The 26893-nt window shown below is 42.0% G+C and overlaps 1 protein-coding gene across 3 annotated transcripts in view; it reads right to left on the bottom strand.

The window, feature by feature from the left end:
- Window positions 1-26893, bottom strand: part of LOC112267268 (TOX high mobility group box family member 2) — a 137912-nt gene that overhangs the window by 36242 nt on the left and 74777 nt on the right. For all 3 annotated transcript variants that reach the window (XM_024445526.2, XM_024445539.2, XM_024445532.2), the window contains one exon: window positions 8964-9221. In XM_024445526.2, coding sequence (XP_024301294.1) covers window positions 8964-9221 — 258 coding nt within the window. The remainder of the gene's footprint in view (window positions 1-8963; window positions 9222-26893) is intronic.

The raw sequence follows: 26893 nt of genomic DNA, 5'->3' as shown, positions 1-26893 counted from the left end.
GTCTCTCTTTGAAGATATGCTGAGACAGAGTCACTAATAAGGCAATGATGGGTGCAAGCACATTTCCCAAAGCTTGGCTGCACTACAACAGTCATGTGCCAGTGCCGTTGAACAGAACAGGAACAAATTGGAGTGCTTCGGGTACCATGAAACAGAGGGTTGCTATCCTATCACATATGACTGAATAGTGACTACTAACCACCAACCACCTTTTCAAAATGGAGACTTGAAAATTGTGATGTGCAGATGTGAAATGTCGTAGTGTCCCCTTCGGCGTTATCCTCCATGTTCCTCATTTCATGTAATGTCAGCGGCCCCCTTTTCTCTTCCCCTTCCCCCCTTTTCTATCTCTCTCAAAGCACCTCATCACACAACTGTCTCCCATCTTCACAAAGGGAGAGTATCTGAGCAAACGTCTCGTCTGACATGTTTGAGACGATTGTGAGGAGCTGTGGGGACCCACGGTACCGACAGTAAGACAGAGCCTGCCTCCCAAATGGCACCATATTCCCTATGGCACTAGTGCCATAGGGCTCTGGTCAAAAGTAGTGCACTATGTAGGGAATAGGGTGCCATTTGGGACACAACGTATGAGCCGCTCTGCTTCTTCTAATGAGAGCACAGTCAAATATGTCTCCCATTCCCTTCCTCACCTCGTACTCGCACACAGTATGTGCACACACACACACGCATACATACACACGTATGGGCACGTAAAGTTCTCACACTGCGGGGAGTCTCGGCAACAATTAAGTTAACCAGGAGGTGATTTGCGAGAGTGTTAACTCCTCACACACACTGTCTTCACATCTTCTTGACAGGGGCCTTCTTCACCTACTGCACATGTGGACCTCCAAAGAGCATACTGCAGAAATAACATACAAATGAGTAGCTGACATACAGTATGTCTGAATACCATAATGGCATAATACAGTCGAGGGGAATCATTTGAATAGGCTAATCTTACAGTGCAATGTCAAGGGTATAGCTGAGAGAGCGCCAGCATTTTGGATCGGCCCATTATTACAGTTGCACATCCTATTAGTCAAAGTACTGTACACTGGAGAGGACAATAGTCCGTGGGGGAAGCTGCGATCATATGGGATCTTCTCCAATAGCCAACAGGGCCGAATATTCCTCCAAGTAGGATGGCGAAGATATGGCACCGAGCAATATGGACACGATTTCATGCAATGATAAGCTGCAGTAGGGGCCTGTGGCTAAATGTAATATGAAATATGAAATCCTTTATCTATGTAACTGCATCACAGGACTGCGTCCATCATCTGCTGCAGCTGAGTCTTGTTTGGTGACCTCTTTGGCTACGTCTCAAATGGCACCCTATTCCCTATTTAGTGCACTACTTTTGACCAGGGCCCACAGTGCTCTGGTTCCAAAGTAGTGCACTAAATAGGGAATATTTGGGATGTAATGATTATTTTTTTTCACACAATGAGTCTTCAATACCTCTCATTTCGGCAACTTGAGTGATGAGCATAAACATGATGATATGTAAACACAATATCTATCTGTACTTAGAAATGGAAAGCTTTCAATTAGTTTATTTGTTTCCACTTCCACTCTGCTGCAATGACCTCTAACCATGCTGATATGATACAGTGGAGTGAGTGGGCTGTAGGCACTCAGACAACAGACGGAGTGGTATACAATGAAGTCCACCAATGGAAATGTAATTGATATTAACCTATTAAAAGATGCACTATGCAGAAATCACTTGGCCATTTCCTGGTTGCTAAAATTCTAATAGTTCGCTTAATTTGAGTTCACCTGACAAAACAAGCAAGTATAGTGTAGAGAATCATTGCACCATCTAAACCGCTGTGAAAAAATATTTTCCATAACCAAAAATATTGTATTTTCAGCTTTTTGAAGCTGGTGTACAAAACCGAAAGTGAAAGAGGCAAAAACGGAACTTGAAAACAAGAAGCATAGAAATGGTGCACATCGAAAATATTTACCACTTCTTAGACTTGCTTTTAATGAGACTTACAGATCTATAAAACAAGTTTCTATGTAAATTTAGTTGGGTCACCCAAAAAGTTACATATTGCAGCTTTAAATCAAAGAATTGAAATCAACCTATTGAATCAACCTATTGAAAAATGTATGAACACCCTTAGGTCTGAAATGTGAAATGTCTGAAATGCAATGGAGCTGGCCAATGTTAAAACATAACACTATTTCCGAGGGTGTGCATGAAAAGGAAATGAAATCCATACCTTATCCCTTGATTAGCTTAATCCTAAGGCTAATTGACTTTATCAGAAAGAAGACAAAGATGAGTTCTAGCCGTCTAGCAGCGATGAATTCAAAGTTCTCTTAGAAATAATGAAATTGGAAATAACATTATATTTCGCTCCAATATTTCTTCATAATATACAACTACAGTTTCATATCACATTGCTGGAAAAAATAAGGCACCTTTTCCCGGGAGAGGATAAAATAATTTATTTTTTCCTTATCGGTCATCTATTTTTTCAGCCGAATGCTATTACATGGCTGCTGGCGGTTGCCTAGCAACAGGAAATATTAATAGGACCTTTTATTAGCCGAGCTTTACCAGTGGAGTACTAAAATGAGGAAGTGGAAAACATGAATGTGTTACATAAATCTTTAGACCTTTCAGGGTTTGCACGAGTCTCTGTTTGTCCAATGATTTATTACGGCGATGCTTCATTTATGGGAAAAGGGCCTGTGAAATACAAAAATGGAACATTAGCTTGAAGGACTATTTGAAAATAAATAATTGCAAAAGGTGAAAAGAAAGCTGTTTAAAAAGCAGGCCTCTCTCTCTCTCTCTCTCTCGCTCTCTTTCGCTCAGGTTTCACAGGGCTATCAAACAAAAATGTGTTTTGGAAGCATCGATCATCTATCTGAGCCTGGAATAGTTCATATAATATATAAGATGCGTTCTATATCATGCTTGTCGAACTGTGATAAAAAAAAATGAATGAAATGGATCTATCATTTCCCTAGAGACACTATAATCCTGTTAACCAATCACTGAGAATTAAGGTCTCTAGATAGAGAAATGGGTTTTATACCATTAATGTATTCTACTTTGATTGAAGAGGGTAGAATTTGTAGCAACCCAACGGCAGAAAACCTATACCAGCCTTGTACTACTGGCCACGGTAAACAACATTATAGAAGTTATTGATGAAAATCTAAAACATAATTAACTACATGACTATACTATGGACCTGGGAATCTTAACACAAAGGTATTATTGATTTAAACTAATGCTCATGTGCTAGTTAACTTGTTTTAAGAGACCAAATTGAAATGTATTGAATACAGTATTAGTTCAATATTAGTTAGATTTGAGTAAAAAATAATCTTTGTTTGAAAAATAATACATTTGATCAATCCTAATATAGCAGAATCAATGTATGGCAAGTAGCCATGGTCTATTTATTATTTTAGGAAGCACATAATAAAGTCCAGCCATTTTTGCTAATACCTCTTCCTCGCACCTCCCCACATTGGTGGGCAATCTAGTTAAGTTACTGAAAGCTTGCATTAGGGAGAACACATTAAGATGCACCTCTAGTATCTTATCATTAATTCATTAGCCTTGTCTGTGACAAGTTAAGTTGACAGTGGATCCTCTTTCATACATGCACACTTATGGCGAACACCTGCCGTAAGCACCAGAGACTGAAAGCCCAACTAGCTGCCACCTTTAACATGACTATCGGGTCAAGATGAACCCATTTGCTGAATCCTCAGAATAATAGTCAGCAGATTAAAGGATTGTGAATTCAATCTTGCATTTGAAACGTTGGAACAAAAGAAGGTGATATTAAGCTGTGAGCTGAATACGAGCATCCTTGGCCTTAATATTGTTAATTAACTTCCATTACAATAGGGGTTAAGCAATTGGCTTCCCTCATTGTCCTTATGCAGAATATTAGGACAACTACGTGTTTATAGCGCTAATACCTTGAAAATAAAGCAATCGTTAATGGCAAAAACCCCTCTGTTGATCTATGCATTTCTCAACTTGCTACGTATTCCACAAGTAGACGTTGATGATGATGATATCATATATAAATTCCAGGGCATGAATAAGATATCCAGTCAAAGATGAATTATTCAAGGTGTAGTACTGTTTGTGTTTCAGATGAGGGCAATCTAATGATGAAAGGTGCACGTGCATACCATGTTTGACTTCGAAAGTGCCCCCCGAAACGGTTACGTTTTCAACAACAACAACAACAGTTTTTCCTGGTCAGATCACATTATCATAAAAAGAAGAGAAAAAACACTCAGGGCACAATCATGCGCAGTATTGCTTGAAACACCCAGGTATCACAGACTAGCAGTAGGTCTAATAAACTGGAATACAACTAGCACTCTGGTCGTTAAGAGATAAAAACGGGGCACCGCCACAGCAAACGCACACGCCAATGAAGACAGGACACAAACAAATAATATTGGGACCTAGTATTTAGTGCTAGTCCAGAAACCCTCTACCACCGGCCGATGGGTATCTCCCTAAGCGTTATGGAAAAGATCAGTGTAACCTGAGTGTGGATATTAAATGTCTAATGTGTTTTGGAACTTGCGGAAGATGCTATGACAGTTAACGCATTAACAGAGAGAGCGGAGGGCTTGCCAAGTGCATCGAGGGCATCGGAGAAAAGGCTCTCTGAAAGATATCGGGTTCGTCCAGGAGGGGCTCAGGACCGCAAAACACAATAAGCATCAGCTAAGGCCCTTATTAATTGAAAATGGCTCTCAACTAAATGAGGAAAGTACAGTCAATTACATGTTTCAGGCCTAAGAGTGGAGGGGAGAACAAGAACAGGATAGTACCTGTGTAGATGAGAGGGACATTTTATTTTCTGTGAGCACTTTATATTTATGGCTTGACGATAAAGTGTGTTTGGGTAAGAGGCTGAACAGAGTTTTTGAAAAGAAACACAAATCATAAGAAATTAGCTTGTTTCTAGAAAAGAGGTGTGGGTGTATAGGGATGATGTAAAGCTGTACGGTAGGCATGCATGCACAGCTAGCATTTAGCATTAACATTTAGTAGACAGGGAGGTTTGTGAGTTCAGAAAGTAAGAGGCTATCAGCTTTAGCTAACAAGTGGATGTACTCACTCTTGTTAGCGTTGAGGTAATTATCCTTAGCTTGTAGCTTACTAGCATTTAGCTTACAATAGCATTTGCCTTAAACTAATACAAGCCAATTCATACCAGCACCATCCACTGGTGTTCCGCATTTAATGCCATATCGCACAAGGCTGTTGGGCCTGAAATGGTTAACACTTTGATAATACATATAACATGTTAATATAATATAAGATAACATACTTAGCTATATGCAAAGTATTGTGCTGTATACCCATGTTATGTTATACCTGTGAACTACTACTTTAATCTGGTGTTCTGCTAGTTTACTAGATTTGGCATGGCTTGCTTTAAAACCCATAAGCCTTTCAGTATTTACTTTAAGGACACTACATAAACCTATTTTCCTGAATTGCACGATCTCTTAAATGATCTAACACTCAAATCCTGAGAAAATAATGTGTTGAATTTAAAAAAAAATGTTTTTGTCCATTTAGTATTAGAGCTACTTTCCCTCTCCGCAAAATCTTCTCTCTCTCTCTCTCTCTCTTTCGTTCTCTCTCTCTCCATCCAGCCCAATTGCACTCTTTTCATTGTCGAGCTCACGTATTGAATCTGCCTGATGAAAACAGATCTCACTGCAGCGCCACAATAGAATAGCTGATGCAGGAAAGATGAAACATAATGGAATTTCTTTCCCATGTGCTCAAGATTGAATATAAGGCCTGACCTCCAGATGTAGTAGATCCATTTCAGGAGCAAAGATATTGTTTATGAAGAGGAAGAAGAAGAAGAGGAGGTCATAACAACACCTTGCGCCATCTTCCAACACAACATGATACAAACATATACTGTATATGGCAATACATTCACTTGTACACCAACACAAATGTCAATATACACAACAGTATATACATCCTTACAACAAAAACATGAAAATGTGTGATCAAATCACAATTATTATAATTTGCCTACATGTGAAGATGTTCAGAAGTCAGACGTGGTTTTCGGAGAGGTGTAAAGTTTCACAAGCTAATATTTCACGTGTTTTTTCCTCACGTGAAAAGAAATTCCACTCGTGTTTATTTTCACCACTTCCAGCTACATCTGGTCTCCCATCCAGGGGAGAGAAAGCAAAGGCCAAGGTAACTTAACCAAAGGTAGGGAAATCACAGGAAAGAGAGAGGCATTTTATTTAATAGCGTTACAATATATTATTTTCTACTGAAATCATTTTTTTGCATCCATTTACAATTCATTTGCTCTCGCATGTAAAAAAAAAAATTTTTTAACTTCTTGCAATATTTGGTTTTGCTCCCAATACTTTTGGGTTAATGTTTTGCTTTCAATATCAATATTTTTCTTTACAGAATTTTGTTGTGGACTTCAAAAGTTTTGCTTGATATTAATGGCACAAAAGTAACTCACTCATTAGAGGATTGCACCATATAATAACACTATTACTCTATTAAAAGTGTTTAAAGCGGCAATACTTAATTAAAACATTAAGAAAAGTGTTCCTCGCCCCGCCACAGCAATTCCACATTTGAAATTTTTGCCCAAAACAATCCGATTCTCACATGTGAAAGTTTTTAACATGTGAAACCACAAATTTCACATGAGAAACTGCAATTCACATGTGAGGTGAAAACAATGGTTTTGTCCTCACATATGAAAAGGTGATTTTCACATGTAAACTGATTTTTTTGTGTTTTTTGTAAGGGTACCAACACTGAGATATACACTAACAAACTGTATACACCAACATATACACCAACATTAAAATATACACCAATATATATTTTTCTCTTATTGGCCATTCTAAGAGATGTTCCTTATTACTGGATTACCCCGTTTGAACTTTAGCTCACATAATTGTTACACTCAACAGATTTGACTAAAGTAAATCTTAAAGAAGACCTTTGTTGTGCAAATGAAGCTTTGCAACGGTTATCGTTACTCGTTGCGTACTTATTCCTCGTGTCATTATCTTTCCCATTATTTCTCTTTTTTATTCTCTCTGCATTTTTGGGAAGGGCCTGTAAAACATTTCACTGTTAGTCTACACCTGTTGTTTACGAAGCATGTGACCAATAAAATGTGATTTGATTAGGTTCGTTATCGAGTACAAAATGTATGGAGACTCTATCTGTGTATGCTTATACAAAAAGACAAATTCATGATCTGAAGAGGTCTAGTTAGATGCAGCTGTGAATAATAATAATATAATACCATTTGGGATTTATATAGCGCTTTTGGAAAACTCAGAGACGATTCAATTCTTGAACGCGTAAATGTCTCCTGTCCAGTGTAGCGTAGCATGCAAAAGAGTGACCCCCATTTATATCCTCTCTATGACTACATTGGACTCTCAATAGTCACCACAATTGAAAGGAAACCATTATTCTTGGAAATATCAAATATCCATATTTACTGTGAGGATAACACTTTCCACAGTAATTGTAACATTATGTACTACAGTACCCACAATGCTCTGTAATTCTACATATTTGTTTTACTGTTCTGTTCTAACATATTAACTGTTGTTATGTTTAAAGAAATTAATACTGTGGTTTATGTTAAAAGACATGTTTATTCAGAAACAATATTGCTGAGCAATAAGGAGGAGGTGTGGCATGATATACTACAGTATTCATAATTCTCCGTAATTATATCTGTTTTTATCTTACTAAACACGTTTCTAAAGATAACACTATGAATTCCAGGCTCCTTATTATAACGGTATTAGAAAACTGATATTCATTTTTTGTATGGAGATATGACCATATCTACAATCAGATATAGTGGTCCTAAGTTATTACCTTGAACTCATGGTTTCTACATATACTGTAGCTTTTGTGTACTCATTTAGATTTTATTTTCTCATTTAAAATGACACTGGTTTCTCTAACCATGCATATATAATGGTCTCTACTCTCTACATAGACAGCTTCAACGAGATGATGGTGTATACAGTACATGTAGGCCGTGTCCCAAAAGTCACCCTATTCCCTATATAGTGCACTACTTTTGACGAGAGCTCGATGGGCCCTTGTCAAAAGTAGTGCACTGTGAAAGGGAATAGGGTGCCATTTGGTATGCATTTGTTTTAGAGAGAATGATCTCATTCCAGACATATGGAAACAATGTCGATTTCCTGCCAATCTCATTAATACAATTATGGCTAATTATGATCATTTGTGGCACACTGAAGCAGTTGGTGTAAAAAGGCTGAGGGAGAGTCTATTCATAATGGCTGATGCTCACGTTAAAGAGAGATATGACACGGATGGATTTACCCACAAACCTTTGAGCGTCAGAGCTGACAGGGCAACCACAAACCGTCTGTTCTACTGTTATATTTACCTTTTCCTTTCCATTTGAAATTGCATGAATATTGTTGCATGCCATATGAAATGACCAGAGAAATTATTTACATAGCCTATGTTGTTAATGTAACATTTTACTATATTCCAAAAGTAAAAAAATCTGAAGAGTAGGCAGTCTAGACAAAATTTAAAAAAAAGCTTTCCCAAGAAACAAACTATACACTGAAGGGCACGCTAACAATGTTCACGCTAACACAACATAAATTAGTCATTGGTACTACCAAATGATGGAGCAATGATGAACGAATCAGTATCAGACAGACTACAAATACTGCTTGAAATATTTTATTTGAGCATTTGCTTTAGGCTGCCTGGTGTACGAGGTTTGTACTTTTGGGACTTTTATATTGATTCCATGGTTTTGTATTGGTTCTAAGCTAAAAAAAACAACAGATTATATATTTGAAATGACTTTGAATAGTGTTTCAAACCAGCTATGATATCAAAGCAAAACCGCCTGGGGGGTACTCACCGAGGGCATTTGGCTGGAGAGCAGGTGGCCATCTTGGGCCAGCATATTGGACATCATGAGGGCAGGCAGCTCCGGGTAGGAGTAGGGGTTGAGCAGGCCGTTGTGGTGGGCCCCTAGGGAGTGGCACAGGTAGCCCGACTCAGGGTCCATCAGGTGGAGCAAGGGGGGCTCGGGGTGGTTGGGAGGGGTGATGGGGGGAATCTCGTAGTCCTCGTCCCCCGCGCCGTTCCCATTGCCTCCCCCCTGACCGGAATAGCTCTGGAAGGACAAACAGAGAGGGAGATGGTGTGAGATACTGTATTTTTACTGTATATTTAGGTAGGTTTGCCAAGAGCAGTGTGTGACTCGAGAACATTTGATGTACTGGGGGGAGTTCATTTGTGTCAGTCAGAGAACATATCATCTCGAAGAGTCCGATTATTTAATAAGGAAATAGTGCCCCCCCCAGAGATGGGAATTATAACAATGATAGAGGGTCAGTCCCCAATTACACCCTAACTATATGCTTCCTATTAAAAGAGTGTACTGGATAATGCTGTAGTAAGAGCTTTCAGACATAACACCTCGGTCAGGCGAAATCAAAAATGTAAACATACAGAAACAGAATTTGTTTTCAGAATAACCGTATCCATATCTGTGTATTCCTGTACTATCAATAGGTCCATCGTAGTGTGTGCTGCAATAAGGAAAAATATGATTCTGAATTCTAGAGGGGGGGGAAAAAAATGGAAGAAATTCAATGGGGAACGAAAAAGCAATTTTGTCTGAGGCACTCTGACTTGACTCCCTTTGTAATGACTGAGTCAAATGAATCATCACAAATAATATTCCGGTGTCAGCCATTCAAGTTTTTAATATAATTTTTATGATTCATGTCTTGCCGTCTACATTTCAGAAATCAATTCAATATCATCTTTGTGCAGGCTGTCATCCTCTGCACTGGAGTGGTCATTTATCTCTTAAACAAATCCTTTCAGAAGAAAAAGAAACAGGGCAAAGGCAAGGAAAAAATGATTCTCAGAGAGTTCTTTTCTACTAAGAGTAAATAACTCAAAGGTAGTAGCTAGCTACTGTAAGTACAATTACTTAATATCAACCCACCTACTGTGTAGCTTTTACAAAAAAATGATCAAACAATCTAATGCATTTAACTGGGTAATGTTAAGTAACCACTACAGCAGATGAAAGACAAACTCAAAAACACCAGCCCCCCCCCAAAAAACAGCCTCAATCTGGTTATGACCAAGGAAATTGTAATTGCAATGTATTACTTATTATATCGAAGGGATGTAGACATTGAACGAACACAACACTTAAACATGCTTTCATTCCCCCGTGACTAGTGAACATGAATGGAAGAAGGAAAACAATTTAATTGCTTCAATTGGATTTACTCTGTCCCTCGCATTGTCTGGAAAAGCGTGGATATTAATTTTCTAAATTGTCCTTTGAAGACAGATGTTTTTGTAAACCTTTGGGAATCGTGTTATTGTTTGGTCTACTGCACAAGAAAACGAACATTTCCGGAGATTAAATTTCCCTCATAATTGTTGAAAGGAAACAAACTTGTCTTTTGTAAACATTGGGGCCATTGTGTGAAGTGAGACTCTCGTTGAATCCTTTGGGGAACTCAAATCTCCATGATCTTTCATAATCAGGCAGGCACTAGGTATTCAGGCAAAGTCCCAAATGACAAGAAATTCCCCTATGGGCCCTGGTAAAAAGTAGTACACTATATAGGTGCCATTTTGTACACTAGTACACCATATAGATGCCATTTTGTATGCAGCGACAGTCTTAACCAGACATTCTTGTAAGTCTTGTCAGAACTTAACCATAAAAGGATCTGATACTATGCACTAGGGCTGTCCCCAACTAAAAACATTATTGGTCGACCAAGAGTTATGTTATTTTACAAAAGTGTATTTTTCCATATGTACAGTGGCTTGCGAAAGTATTCACCCCCTTGGCATTTTTCCTATTTTGTTGCCTTACACCCTGGAATTAAAATAGATTTGTTTGGGGGGTTGTATCATTTGATTTACACATGCCTACCACTTTGAAGATGCTAAATATTCTTTATTGTGAAACAAACAAGAAATAAGACAAAAAAACAGAAAACTTGAGCGTGCATAACTATTCACCCCCCCAAAGTCAATACTTTGTAGAGCCACCTTTACCAGCAATTACAGCTGCAAGTCTCTAGGGATATGTCTCTATAAGCTTGGCACATCTAACCACTGGGATTTTTGCCCATTCTTCAAGGAAAACTGCTCCAGCTCCTTCAAGTTGGATGGGTTCCGCTGGTGTACAGCAATCTTTAAGTCATACCACAGATTCTCATTTGGATTGAGGTCTGGGCTTTGACTAGGCCATTCCAAGACATTTAAAATGTTCCCCTTAAACCACTCAACTGTTGCTTTAGCAGTATGCTTAGGTCCATTGTCCTGCTGGAAGGTGAAGCTCTGTCCCAGTCTCAAATCTCTGGAAGACTGAAATAATTTTCCCTCAAGAATTTCCTTGTATTTAGCGCCATCCATCAGTCCTTCTATTCTGACCAGTTTCCCAGTCCCTGCCATGAAAAACATCCCCACAGCATGATGCTGCCACCACCATGCTTCACTGTGGGGATGTTGTTCTCGGGGTGATGAGAGGTGTTGGGTTTGCGCCAGACATAGCGTTTTCCTTGATGGCCAATAAGCTCAATTTCATTCATATCTGACCAGAGTACCTTCTTCGATATATTTGGGAAGTCTCCCACATGCCTTTTGGTGAACACCAAACATGTTTGCTTATTTTTTTCTGGACACTCTTCCGTAAAGCCCAGCTCTGTGGAGTGTACGGCTTAAAGTGGTCCTATGGACAGATACTCCAATCTCCGCTGTGGAACTTTGCAGCTCCTTCAGGGTTATATTTGGTCTCTTTGTTGCCTCTGATTAATGCGCCCTCCTTGCCTGGTCCATGAGTTTTGGTGGGCAGCCCCCTCTTGGCATGTTTGTTGTGGTGCCATATTCTTCACATTTCTTATTAATGGATTTAATGGTGGGATGTTCAAAGTTTTGTATATTTTTTTATAACCCAACCCTGATCTGTACTTCTCCACAACTTTGTCCCTGACCTGTTTGGAGAGCTCATTGGTCTTCATAGTGCCGCTTGCTTGGTGGTGCCCCTTGCTTAGTGGTGTTGCAGACTCTGGGGCCTATATACACCTCAGAACAGGTGTATATGTACTGAGATCATGTGACAGATCATGTGACACTTAGATTGCACACAGGTGGACTTTTTTTAAACTAATTATGTGACTTCTGAAGGTAATTGGTTGCACCAGATTTGATTTAGGGGCTTCATAGCAAAGGGGTGAATACAAATGCACACACCACTTTTCCGTTATTTATTTTTTAGAATTTTTTGAAACAAGTCATTTTTTTCATTTCACTTTTTTCCATCAACTTGGACTATTTTGTGTATGTCCATTACATGAAATACAAATAAAAATCAATTTAAATTACAGGTTGTAATGCAACAAAATAGGAAAACAGCCAAGGGGGGTGAATACTTGGGCAAGGCACTGTAGACACACCCTTTGTTTGAATAAAATCAACTAAATGTAGGCTACTGAGCTTGTCTGATTCTTTAAGCACTGCGATTAAAAATGAAGACGCAGAAATTACTAAAGAGGGAGCCAGAGATCAATATAGCCTAACCAGAAGTGAAAACTCTGTTCCTGACCCTCCTCCTCCAGCTGACCATTGCTGCTGGTCTTCACATATTCTGCCATTATGTTCCGAAGGTTGCCAGTAAATAGGCTACACCAGTGGTCGGCAACCTTTCCCATTTAGAGTGCCAAGTTATCATACCATTTGTACTGATCTGCGTGACAGTTATGATTTTCATATGCATATTTTTGTGGAACAGTTTCCTTTCATTTAAAAAAAATCTTCATACCTCAAAATCAATGTAATGTGCTTAATAAAAAATTATATCTAAATTGAAATGATACAAACCTAAAAGTAACTTCTGTTGCCATTGTCGATATGTAAAAATAGCCTACATAAAGCCAACAAATAAAAACACTGCAGCCTGCAGGTATAAAATATCCCGATAAAAATAAATAACCTATAAATCACATTGGCTACCCGTGGCATGTCTGCAAGAAACATTGCATCAACTATTAACTTGGTCCAGTCCGATTGTGCTAGCAAACTTGCAACATTGTATAAAATGTTCTGGGCCCTAATTTTCCAGTGCCAGTGAGCTCTGCACAGATAGACACAGCTGTGATCTATTTGCGCAAGGGATTTGAAGCAATCAGGTAGAGCTATTTTATAACGTTTACACCGGATCAGAGCATGACATTTTTTTCCTCTTTCATGCTGAGTGGTTATAGAAAGGGAGAGAACTGGAAAGATTTCTCAAATAGCCTAAATTGAGGAACTATTTTCATTCTGGATGTAAAAAACAAATGTTTGTTTAAAAAAACATTAAGAAGCTATACAGTGACGGTCAAGACAATCATTAAAAAAAAGTCTCACAAGTGTATCCTAGGTTGTGCGCTCTGCAAGCAATGTGTCCATTCCGACAGTGACAATGGTAAGATTGTAATAATAATATATTGAATGCATTAACAGAAATGACTGTAACAAAACCAAACATTAATTTGAAATTATGTGAATTAACAGTAAATCTACTACTGGTGATACTGGTGTGACATCCCTGCGGCCTCCGCAATGGATTAGTCCACTGAGACAGGCGTGAAACAGACAGACATACATTTTTAAAAATGTATTTGCAACTGCTCGACTAAAAAAACATTGGTCGACCAACATCCTATCAACCAAACAAACCAGTCGACTAAATGTGGTCAGCCCTATGCAGTCATCACTTATCTTAAGTATCTTCTATCTTATGTTATATCTTAAGTACAAAGGGGATGTTCATCAACTGTGACCAATACTCGTTGTTTTCTGATTGTAAAAAAAAATACTTCTTCCAATCAAATACAAATCCTTTGCTCGGTTAAATGTTTTTCAGTTGCATAAGTGAGAGCTAAGTGAATTATATGTGTCACACGTTACATTACTCTGAAGCCTAGTCGGATGCACTTGATGATAAAATGTAAATATCAAGGACGTTCCCAGTTGAATAGTTGCGAGATAAATAATTCATATTCTATTCAGAGTGAGATTGCAGAGCCAAGGTATACTCCAGTTAATGCATACTCTTCACCCCTTCCCCTTTAAAAGTCAAATCTAAACAATGGCGTATGCACGTATGTGTTTGATAGATCATACAGGCCAGTGTCTGTCCTCCTTGTACGGTGACGACTCCAACAAACGCATATCCACGGTCTCTCTAAGTGCTTCTTCTCTCAAGGATTCCATTCTAATGCACAGTGCCATATTTTATTACACACAGTACAAGTATGTAGGCTTCACTCTCATAAAGGGGAGGGAGATTCCTTCTTGATCAATAGTGTTAGCATACCATTTGGGAATATATTTCTGGGTGAATAAGTAGAAAGCATTGCCCGCGTCCCAAATGGCACCCTATTGGCACCGGTTGGGCCCTGGTCCAAGGTAGTGCACCATATAGGGAATCGGGTCCCATTTCAGATGCAGACATTCTGTTCCGTCTTAATTAAGTGTAGAGGTCTTCGGAGAGTTCAGCGCAAATTTGAATACACCTTTCATTTAATAGAAACAGATGAACAGACAGTTGGTGTGGGGATGGAATGAGAGGGAATATATCATTGATTGGGAAGCTTTCCAGGTTATTTTTTGTTGGCACCAAGCTAACTTTCCACAACACTGCTTCACTAGCTCGGCTCATCTAATGGGACTTATCTGAACAGGCTTTGTTCAGTTGTCAAGGCCTTCAGTATCACAGATGATATCTAGCAGATGATTTGAAGTCAAAATAACATATATTTGGACAACTCATTTTACGAATACAGTGTCTTATAAACCCATGTGGGCTGGGCATCCTGAAGATGCAAAACATTAAAATAAAAAAATTATATACAAATATAAACTCAGCAAACTTAACATGTGTAAATATTTGCATGAACATAACAAGATTCAACAACTGAGACATAAACTGAACAAGTTCCATAGACATGTGACTAACAGAAATGGATTAATGTGTTCCTGATCAAAGGGAGGGGGAGGGTCAAAATCAAAAGTAACAGTCAGTATCTGGTGTGGCCACCAGCTGCATTAAGTACTGCAGTACATCTCCTCATGGACTGCATCATGTTTGCCAGTTCTAGCTGTGAGATGTTACCCCACTCTTCCACCAAGGCACCTGTAAGTTTCTGGACACTTCTGGGGGGAACGGCCCTAGCCCTCACCCTCTGATCCAACAGGTCCCAGACGTGCTCAATGGGATTGAGATCTGGGCTCTTCGCTGGCCATGGCAGAACACTGACATTCCTGTCTTGCAGGAAATCACACACAGAACGAGCAGTATGGCTGGTGGCATTGTCATGCTGGAGGGTCATGTCAGGAGCCTGAAGGAAGGGTAACACATGAGGGAGGAGGATGTCTTCCCTGTAACGCACAGCGTTGAGATACAGGCCTCGGTGTAACGGTCATTCCTTCGACGATAAACGCGAATCTGGCCATCACCCCCGGTGAGACAAAACCGTGAAGTGAAGAGCACTTTTTGCCAGTCCTGTCTGGCCCAGCGACGGTGGGTTTGTGCCCATAGGCGACGTTGTTGCCAGTAATGTCTGGTGAGTACCTGCCTTACAACAGGCCTACAAGCCCTCAGTCCAGTCTCTCTCAGCCTATTGCGGACAGTCTGAGCACTGATGGAGGGATTGTGTGTTCCGGGTGTAACTCGGGCAGTTGTTGTTGCCATCCTGCACCTCTCCCGCAGGTGTGATGTTCGGATGTACTGATCCTGTGCATGTGTTGTTACACGTGGTCTGCCACTGCGAGGATGATCAGCTGTCCGTCCTGTCTCCCTGTAGCGCTGTCTTAGGGGTCTCACAGTACGGACATTGCAATGTATTGTCCTGGCCACATCTGCAGTCCTCATGCCTCCTTGCAGCATGCCTAAGGCACGTTCACACAGATGAGCAGGGACCCTGGGCATCTTTCTTTTGGTGTTTTTCAGAGACAGTAGAAAGGCCTCTTTAGTGTCCTAAGTTTTCATAACTGTGACCTTAATTGCCTACCGTCTGTAAGCTGTTAGTGTCTTAACGACCGTTATGTCACAGACTTATTTTTAAATGGATTAAAAAAAAATCTTTAGCAATCTACACACAATACCTCATAATGACTAAGCAAAAAAAAGACTGAAATATCACTTTTGCATACGGAAGTATTCAGACCCTTTACTCAGTACTTTGTTAAAGCACCTTTGGCAGCAATTACAGCCTCACGTTTTCTTGGGTATGACGCTACAAGCTTGGCACACCAGTATTTGGGGAGTTTCTCCCATTCTTCTCTGCAGATCCTCTCAAGCTCTGTCAGGTTGGATGGGGAGTGTCGCTGCACAGCTGTTTTCAGGAGCTCTCCAGAGATGTTTGATCGGGTTCAAGTCCGGGCTCTGGCTGGCTGGGACATTAAGATGCTTGCGTTGTCCTGGCTGTGTCCTTAGGGTCATTGTCCTGCTGGAAGGTGAACCTTCACCCTAGTCTGAGGTCCTGAGCGCTCTGGAGCAGGTTTTCATCAAGGATCTCTCTGTACTTTGCTCCGTTCATCTTTCCCTCGATCCTGACTAGTCCCTGCCGCTGAAAAACATCCTCACTGCATGATGCTGCCACTATCATGCTTCACCATAGGGATGGTGCCAGGTTTCCTCCAGACATGACGCTTGGCATTCAGACCAAAGAGTTCAGTCTTGTTTTCTTCAAACCAGAGAACTCCAAGAGGGCTGTCATGTGCCTTTTCCTGAGGAGTGGCTTCCATCTGGCCACTCTACCATAAAGGCCTGATTGATGGAGTGCTGCAGAGATGGTTGTCCTTCTGGAAGGTTCTCCCATCTCCATCAAAGGAACTCGCAATCTCTATCAGAGTGACCATCTGGTTGTTGGTCACCTCCCTGACCAAGGTCCTTCTCCACCGATTGCTCAGTTTGGCAGACAGCCAGCTCTAGGAAGAGTCTTGGTGGTTCCAAACTTCTTCCATTTAAGAATGACGGTGGACCTTAAATGTTGCAGAAATGTTTTGGTACCCTTCCCCAGATCTGTGCCTCGACACAATCCTGTCTCTGAGATCTTCAGACAATTTCTTCAACATCATGGTTGGATTTTTACACTGACATGCACTGTCAACTGTGGGACCTTAGATAGACAGGTGTGTTTCTTTTCCAAATCACGTCCAATCAATTGAATTTAGCACAGGTGGACTCCAATCAAGTTGTAGAAACATCTCAAAGATGATCAATGGAAACAGGATGCACCTGAGCTCAATTTCGAGTCTCATAGCAAAGGGTCTGAATACTCATGTAAATAAGGTATTTTTGTTGTTATTTTTTAAGAAATTTGCAAACATTTCAAAAACCTGTTTTTGCTTTTTCATTATTGGGTATTGTGTGTAGATTGATGAGGGGAAAAAAATATTTATTACATTTTAGAATAATGCTGTAACGTAACAAAATGTGGAAAGAGTCAAGGGGACTGAATACTTTCCGAATGCACTGTATATGCAAAGGAATGAAGGAAAGAAACTTGAATCATAATGTAGTATATAATATGTCACTTATCAGACGGCGTAATCCAAAGCGATTTATAATAGTCTTCGTATGGGTGGTACCAGCGGAATTGTAACCCACAAACTTGATGTTGCTAGTGCCATGCTCTAACCAACTGAGCCCCACATCAAGTCTGTATCATACACAATAAATGTATTATCATGGTCACAAATTAAGATTATGAGTGATGAGTTGATTGTTGATATGTTATATGTTGTAGTCATTTTACTTGACAATTTGTTTTGATTCAAGTTTATTGTGAAAAACTGCTACAGTAAGTGGGGATGCGGCTTACTATACATACTGTTTTGTTTCAAAATGGACATATCAATTGCAGATATTTCCTTCTGGGGGGGGCAAACCCCAGACCCCCCCGCCCCAAACCCATTTAAATTCAGCCATTTCCATCAGTATATACCATCTATCTGTTCTTATATACACCTCGCTAACTAGATGAGTCAGTGGAAAAGAAAACTATGTCAAGACAGCGCCTCCACTCACGACACAGTTTGAGAGGAGACTTTCGACTTCCCAACTCAGCGATTCAGCTGAGGGCCTGACCGACAGCACAGGGGGTGTGGGGCGTTGGGGTGGGGTGATGATGATGACAGATCTGCCTCACCACTAATGTGCACTTATCTGCCTATTGGAAGAGGTTTGTCAAATTGTGATTTATGCTTACACCCCACACCCACCCTCTTCCCCTTTCCACACCACCCAGAGTGCAGAAAACAAAGTCATAGTTATCTCTCGCTTCCATACGGCCTGTTTTTCAAGAAAAGAAAGGAGGAGAGAAGGGAGGGTTATCTTGGGGAAGAATTTGGGTGCCTCATCCGTTTTCGTTCATGCTGACATTCCCCTCATAGAAAGCTTATGCCTCGCAAATGATGCCATGGACAAGAGTAGAGGGGGGTTACATCACCCCTGTTGACTTTAGAGGGTGGTCTGTTCCATGTGCAGATATTGGGAAAAATTATGAGAAAATAATGTACCCGGCAATATACTGTATGACGATATGGAACCGTCCTTCTCCACAACTGGGTGATGTCATGCTTTGCATTTTGGAAACTCAACAGCATCACCGTGAGCTAAGAAGTCCATGTGTGTCCTGTTTAGACAGCTCAAACCGTGGAACACCCTCTCCCCTATGTTTGTTTCTCTCTCTCTGTTTATCTGTCCCTCTCTCCCAGCCATAATACAGGCTTTAATTAAAGCCATCAGCTGTGTTCTTTTGCTACAATATCATGTCAAGGATATCAACACACCACAAAGAGCCTCCTCAGAGTAACAGGGTGAGCCCGGCCCAGGTTCTCTCTCTCTCTCTCTCTCTCTCTCTCTCTCTCCATCCCATCGATCTCTCTCTCTCTGTTTCTCTTTCTGTTTCTCTCTCTCTCCCATCCCTCTCTCTCCCTCTCCATCTCTCTCTCTCCCATCCCTCTCCATCTCTCTCTCTCGGTTTCTCTTTCTGTTTTTCACTCTCTCCCATCCGTCTCTCTCCCTCTCCATCTCTCTCTCTCTGTTTCTCTTTCTGTTTCTCGCTCTCTCCCATCCCTCTCTCTCCCTCTCCATCTCTCTCTCCCATCCCTCTCTCTCCCACTCCATCTCTCTCTCCCATCTCTCCATCTCTCTCTCTCCAAACAGACTAGCTACATTATTTACCCGTCACTCTGTTACTATTTGGACATTTGCGGAATCTGAAACCGTGGATCTAAGTTTCTGTCTGAGGAGGAAAGTGAGGCATCGCTCCAGCCCCAACAGTGTCATGGGCTCATCTAGGAAATAATAGCCACAAAAAATATAGAGTAGCTACAATGCTGGCTATGGCTATTTCACCAATTACTTTGCAGACAGAGTTCAGTGTGTCAAATCGGAGGGCATGCTGTCCGGTCCTCTGGCAGTCTCTATGGGGGTGCCACAGGGTTCAATTCTCGGGCCGACTCTTTTCTCTGTGTATATCAATGATGTTGCTCTTGCTGCGGGCGATTCCCTGATCCACCTCTACGCAGACGACACCATTCTATATACTTTCGGCCCGTCATTGGACACTGTGCTATCTAACCTCCAAACAAGCTTCAATGCCATACAACACTCCTTCCGTGGCCTCCAACTGCTCTTAAACGCTAGTAAAACCAAATGCATGCTTTTCAACCGATCGCTGCCTGCACCCGCATGCCCGACTAGCATCACCACCCTGGATGGTTCCGACCTTGAATATGTGGACATCTATAAGTACCTAGGTGTCTGGCTAGACTGCAAACTCTCCTTCCAGACTCATATCAAACATCTCCAATCAAAAATCAAATCAAGAGTCGGCTTTCTATTCCGCAACAAAGCCTCCTTCACTCACGCCGCCAAGCTTACCCTAGTAAAACTGACTATCCTACCAATCCTCGACTTCGGCGATGTCATCTACAAAATGGCTTCCATCACTCTACTCAGCAAACTGGATGCAGTATATCACAGTGCCATCCGTTTTGTCACTAAAGCACCTTATACCACCCACCACTGCGACTTGTATGCTCTAGTCGGCTGGCCCTCGCTACATATTCGTCGCCAGACCCACTGGCTCCAGGTCATCTACAAGTCCATGCTAGGTAAAGCTCCGCCTTATCTCAGTTCACTGGTCACGATGGCAACGCCCATCCGTAGCACGCGCTCCAGCAGGTGTATCTCACTGATCATCCCTAAAGCCAACACCTCATTTGGCCTCCTTTCGTTCCAGTACTCTGCTGCCTGTGACTGGAACGAATTGCAAAAATCGCTGAAGTTGGAGACTTTTATCTCCCTCACCAACTTCAAACATCAGCTATCTGAGCAGCTAACCGATCGCTGCAGCTGTACATAGTCTATCGGTAAATAGCCCACCCATTTTCACCTACCTCATCCCCATACTGTTTTTATTTATTTACTTTTCTGCTCTTTTGCACACCAATATCTCTACCTGTACATGACCATCTGATCATTTATCACTCCAGTGTCAATCTGCAAAATTGTAACTATTCGTCTACCTCCTCATGCCTTTTGCACACATTGTATATAGACTCCCCCTTTGTTTTCTACTGTGTTATTGACTTGTTAATTGTTTATTCCATGTGTAACTCTGTGTTGTCTGCTCACACTGCTATGCTTTATCTTGGCCAGGTCGCAGTTGTAAATGAGAACTTGTTCTCAACTAGCCTACCTGGTTAAATAAAGGTGAAATAAATAAAAATGCTAACAAGGCCTAAAGAATGAAAGGCGATGACAGATACAAAATGACAAAATGTCCCTTTTTCATAAGCACAGATACGGTCCATTTCATCCTAGAGAAATGAGTTGATTACTAAACAACCGTGCTAATTGCAATCGTTTATTTATTTTATGTCTCTTCCCTTCCTCTTGTCTCTCCCCTCTTTCCCTCTCACATCTCCCCCTCCTCCCTCTTTCTCCCAGATTCTCACTCCTCACTCCTCGTCCAAGGTCATGAGGTCATAGTCATCTGATCATATGTCGGTTGCGATTAGAATCAGGCCTTTTGTGCCATGTCATATTTCATTACGCACAGGACTCATCTCCTGGGTCGTGGGGTCACTCTGATTTGATTGGCTGACAGAAATGATATAATTTGCATTTAACCCTAGGCGGTATGAGTTCGGAATGGCGTACTAATGCATTTGGCAAAGATAGAAGGCTGCCCCGGGAGTGACTAATTTGAAGTGGCACAACAACAGCGGAGTTAGGGGGGCTGAGCTATTGCACAACATGCCGGGGTTACATGGAGTGAGGTTTATTCAATAATAAACAACACAAAGAACTCTCTCCGTGTCTCTTTCTCCTTCTCTCTTGTTGTCTCTCACTACTTCTCTCTCCCTTCTTCTAATGACACTTTGATTTGACTGGAAGAGGATGCTCGGAGAGGTTGGGGCTATCCCATCACTAAACAGGTCATTATTGCTGTACACTGGAGTGGAACAAAACGTTGTTCAAACGTTCCCAGACGAAACGCAGAGAAGACTGGGCAGAGAGGAGACACTGTGCAGACAATGGAATGGGATTAATGAAGATGGACAAATAAAGAACAAATAAAGTTGGATGAATTTGAATTGGAGAATGATGGGGGCAGATGTTAGCCTAGCTAGCAGAAATAGATTCTAGATTTAATAAGCGTTCGCTATTGTATTCTTAGCTCAGACTTGAAGCAGTGGACAGGGAGTTCAGTTAATTCGCTCACCCCTCCGATAGTGATTGTGTGCAGATGCTTCGCAGTGTGAACTGTGTAAGCTCAAACACGATCTTCGCTATTGCTATCATAAGAATGCTAAGAAAACAAATGATCAGATACAAAAACAAAGCTCAGGTTTTGAAGAGTCAATTATAGAGAGATTGTGACACACGTTCTGATACTGACGTGGGTGACAGGCGTGGGGGAAGGGGTCAAAGAAAGGGAGGGAGGGAGGGAGGGAGGGAGGGAGGGAGGGAGGGAGGGAGGGAGGGAGGGAGGGAGGGAGGGAGGGAGGGAGGGAGGGAGGGAGGGAGGGAGGGAGGGAGGGAGGGAGGGAGGGAGGGAGGGAGGGAGGGAGGGAGGGAGGGAGGGATATGATTTCAACATTTCAAATGAGGACCTTAATCAAACTTATTGCCTGACAGGAGGCATTCAGCATTATAAAGTCAAATTTGGCACACATATTATTTCTGCAGTATCCCCCTTGTCGCTTCTTATAGAGAGCAGCCATCTCTCTCCAGAGAAGGAATCTTTTTTACTTTATTCATTGGTTGCCCTGTCTCTTCTGATAGGCTTAACAGGGCTACTGCTGCTGTATAGTCGATGGAAGTGTCCCAAATGCCACCCTATCCCTGATACAGTGCATTACATTTGACCAGAGCCCTTTGGGCCACGGACAAAAGTAGTGCACTATGTAGTGAATAGGATGCTAATTGGGACGCAGACGACGAGTTCCGTGCACCGTGCATCACGATAAACAAATCCAATGACATCAGCTCTTTTATATGGATTTCTATTTTATAATTTCACTATTTTTTCAACACTGTTTTCACATTGAAGGTCAACGCTGGTGCGGTGCGAAAACAATGACGCCACTGTTTCTGATTCTGACTGACAAAGCCTAATTGTGCTGTTGTTGTGTTTTTTTTTTATGTCTGGCGAATAAAAAACACACAGAAAAGACAGTTGGTGGATCTTTGGTCATTTATAGACAATTGTGGAAACTGACAATGAGGACGCTGACAGGACAGTCGTGTGGACACACATGTTTATTACACTGGTGATTGTTAGGAGTGTGTGTGTGTGTGTGTGTGTGTGTGTGTGTGTGTGTGTGTGTGTGCGTGCGTGTGTGTGCGCGCATGTGTGTGCAAATGCGCATGCAAACATTACTTTGCATGTGGACAATTGCTTATGTGTGTATGTGTGTGTGTGTGTGTGTGTGTGTGTGTGTGTGTGTGTGTGTGTGTATGTGTGTGTGTGTGTGTGTGTGTGTGCGTGCGTGTGTGTGTGTGTGTGCATGCGTGCGTGTACAGTACTTGCACATATATATGCATGCAAGTCACAACAATAGCGAGCATTTCCACCATGGTATCACTGGGTTCTTAAGTGTCTCCCAGTCTTACAGGCCTGGAGTCAATAGTCAATGTGGCTGTGCATTGGCGATGGGCACATCTGCTGAAAACGGGTGCAAACGTCTGGGGTTTCGATCCATGGTGCCATTGTTTTTCCAAGATGCAGAGGGAGGGGACAGCTCTCCACCGTGAATGAGCCACTTATTCCTCAGCCATGATTGTACACACACTCTATGGCCGCGTCCCAATTGGCACCCTATTCCCTAAATAGTGCACTACTATTGACCAAAGCCCATAGGGAATAGGGTGCCATTTGTGATGAAGACTCCACGGCCATAACAGACCCCTTCATAACTCCGTTCAAGGTTTGGATGTATTTACCTGCTTTGAGCTAATATGACACTAGCGGTGAATCTAATGTGATGCTGTCAGTGTAAAAGTCTCACTAAAGTGAAACTAGTAGTTATTAAGCAAAACTTTGAACATAATTAAGAACATTCTACGACCCCAAACAGTAAATAGAAATCTATCATCGCATAGGGTGGAAAATATTATCTGATGCAATCCTGAATGACTGGCTCCTTATCAACAACTGGGCTGCATTATTCCCTCCCTATTCCCCATGGGTCCTGGACAAAAGTAGTGCACTTGGGAACAGGGTGCCATTTGGGACTAAACCTGGTTTTCTGAAAGTCCTACAAAAACACATTAAGGCTGCCATTAGATTCATTTGATCACCTAACGGCAACATGGAAAATTGACATCTCGGCACGGCAAAGGGCCCTTACACAAATATACAGCTGTGCATTTATTTGCAGTCCCGTGTCAGTAAAATATTACAAACAGAAGGCTTTTAATGGGTGAAAAAGGGAAACATTTTCCAAATCACTCGAGAAAAAAAAGGCCACGGCGAGGGAGAGAGAGAAAGAGAGAGAGGGGGAGCTTTTTGTTGCAGCAACAAATATGCCTGCACATCTTTTTAGCTTTGTCTCCTACCCCTGCTTCGTCAGCGAACGGCCACAGAAATATTTTGGCAGCCTGCTCTTTGTTTTCATTTTCACAAAAGATGGAGGGAGCGAGAGAGAGAGGTGGAGGGGTAGTGGTGGTGGTGGAGGGGGTGGTTGAGCGCAGTAGGGGAGAGGAGAGGAGGGGAGAGGAGGGTAGGAGATGGGAGTGGAGAGAGAGAGGTAGAGGAGGGTAGGAGATGGGAGTGGAGAGAGAGAGGTAGAGGGGGTAGAGGAGGAGATGAGGATGGGGGAGGGCAGGGTTTTCAGTCTGCCACTCTCAGTCCCAGACCCAATCTAAACAGCGAGAGGAAGCTGTAAATCAAACTAATGCGACGGCCTGGTAATTCCTAGCAGCAGGGCCGGGGCGGTGGGCACAGACGAGGATCCCCAAATGGCGGGAGTTTACAAAACTGTGGCGGCACTGGCTTTAATCAGCGACAACGATCCAATGATACCGTCTCCCCCAATCAGAGCATTTCCTGTCAGTCACACAAGACCGATTTTGACCAATCAGGCGCGCAGACAGGAGATTGGGTTGTGGCCAACTAGCGAATTACCGATCTCATTTAGAAAAATGAGGAAAATGAACTTGAGCTCCTATAATTCTAGGGATGTATCCCAAATGGCAGCCTATTCCCTATATAGTGCACTAATTTTGACCAGAGACTTATGTGCTGTGGTCAAATGTAGTGCACTATAATGTGAATACGGTGCCAGGAATGTGACATCATAATCAGAGTGAGCACAAAGTCTACAATGTGTCATTAGATACATGTGCAGAGATAAAAAAAACGAGTGGATAAGCTGTTGAAGGCTGTAAGGCATGGGTGTGTCTCCAATACCTAAGCGGATGGTTTTCAATTACAATCACTGTGAATTTATTTTTTCTTTATGAAAAACACGATTCTGAAACCTATACTATGCCAAAGCCGAACAACACAAAATATGGAATGCGCCAAAAAAAGTGAAACTATTTTCAACTTGTAAAAAAAGAAAACAGGCAGCCCCAACTTGAAATTAGACATTGCCAGAGGCTGCCTTTCGTCAACAGAAACCAACGGGGTGGGGTACTGTAATTGTAATTTACTACAGTGAGTCAGAGAAAATGCACTTCACTTCATCATCAGGCCTTTCAAACGGGCCATCCAAATCTTGATTCATAAGGCTTTTTTATTTGATGCTGCTAATGCCCAGACACAGCACCGCATACAGGCAGGCGAAGCCAAGCCGAGGAACGCGGTAGTGCCGTCGTGTTAGAGCGGAATGACTGGCGAAGGTACACTCGCTCTGCATGTAGAACCAGCGGACCACTTGGCAGCCGTGGCGCTACAACAGGGCCAATCAATAAAACCTTGTTACACTAATTGCGAGATTATAATCTCCACTAGCTACTTCGGCTGCATGTCCAAACAGTCCCTCCATTAAGGTAATTATTCCTGCTACTCTCTCCCTCTCTCTCCCACCGATTTCCCCAAACGTCTATTATGCTAAACAAATATTTAAATCATGGTGGAAATGCATAAAAAGGGAATTTACTGTAGTTAAGGTCATATGGAGGATGACAGTGTCTTTAAAAAAAAAATTAAACGCCCACTCAAGGGGTTAGACAGTTGTACTAAGCCCATGAGGCATTTGTAAGTGATGTTTTCAAGAATCAGTGGCTATATAATATATATCAAGAATTCAATTGACTATCATAAATGGCTGGAAATAGAACAGTGGGCCTTTAACACAGAATTAATACATACAAAATATCTTCATATTCTCCTACCTCAGTTCAATTCAGCGCAAGAGTTTTTAACTCGAGTCTACTGAGGGAGAGAGGGGACAGAGGGAGAGAGAGAGAGAGAGAGAGAGAGAGAGAGAGAGAGAGAGAGAGAGAGAGAGAGAGAGAGAGAGAGAGAGAGAGAGAGAGAGAGAGCACTCCCTGGGCCTTCCAGGAGCAAGCTACAATAGAAAAGTCAAGCTCACAGGCATTTAGTCCAGTCTAGAGGAATAGCTGGGGAGGGTTTTCATGTCAGGGCTAAGTCCCAAATGACACCCTATTCCCTATGTAGCGCACTACGTATTAACCAGAACTCTATGGGCCCTGGTCAAAAGTTGTGCACTATATAGGGAATGGCGTGCCATTTGGGATGCAGCTCATGTTCCCTGCTTGGTGCCGTATCGATCCGGTGCTAGGAGAGAGCGGAGTAAAGGGACACTCTCTGCTGGTTACTCTATTGTACACTGTTGCCACGACGATCGCGAGTGACCCTGGGCAGACAAAGGGCTAGTTGAGGCCGGGCCAGAGGCCTGACCTTGTCTTTTAATCAGCCCTGTTTCGACTGTCGCCAGAGAGAGAGCGAGAAAAGAGAGAAGAGAGAGAGAGAGGGGAAAGAAAGAGGCAGGTGGCGAGAGAGAGGAGAAAAGGGAGAGGAAACATCTAGGGCGAGATAGACGGAGACAGAGAGAGCTAACTGGGGAGAGATAGACGGAGACAGAGAGAGCTAACTGGGGAGAGATAGACGGAGACAGAGAGAGCTAACTGGGGAGAGATAGACAGAGACAGAGAGAGCTAACTGGGGAGAGATAGACGGAGACAGAGAGAGCTAACTGGGGAGAGATAGACGGAGACAGAGAGAGCTAACTGGGGAGAGATAGACGGAGACAGAGAGAGCTAACTGGGGA

The sequence above is a fragment of the Oncorhynchus tshawytscha genome, linkage group LG02 (assembly GCF_018296145.1).
Source record: "Oncorhynchus tshawytscha isolate Ot180627B linkage group LG02, Otsh_v2.0, whole genome shotgun sequence".
In the NCBI taxonomy this organism is placed as follows: domain Eukaryota; kingdom Metazoa; phylum Chordata; class Actinopteri; order Salmoniformes; family Salmonidae; genus Oncorhynchus; species Oncorhynchus tshawytscha.
This window is presented reverse-complemented; position numbering and strand designations above follow the sequence as displayed.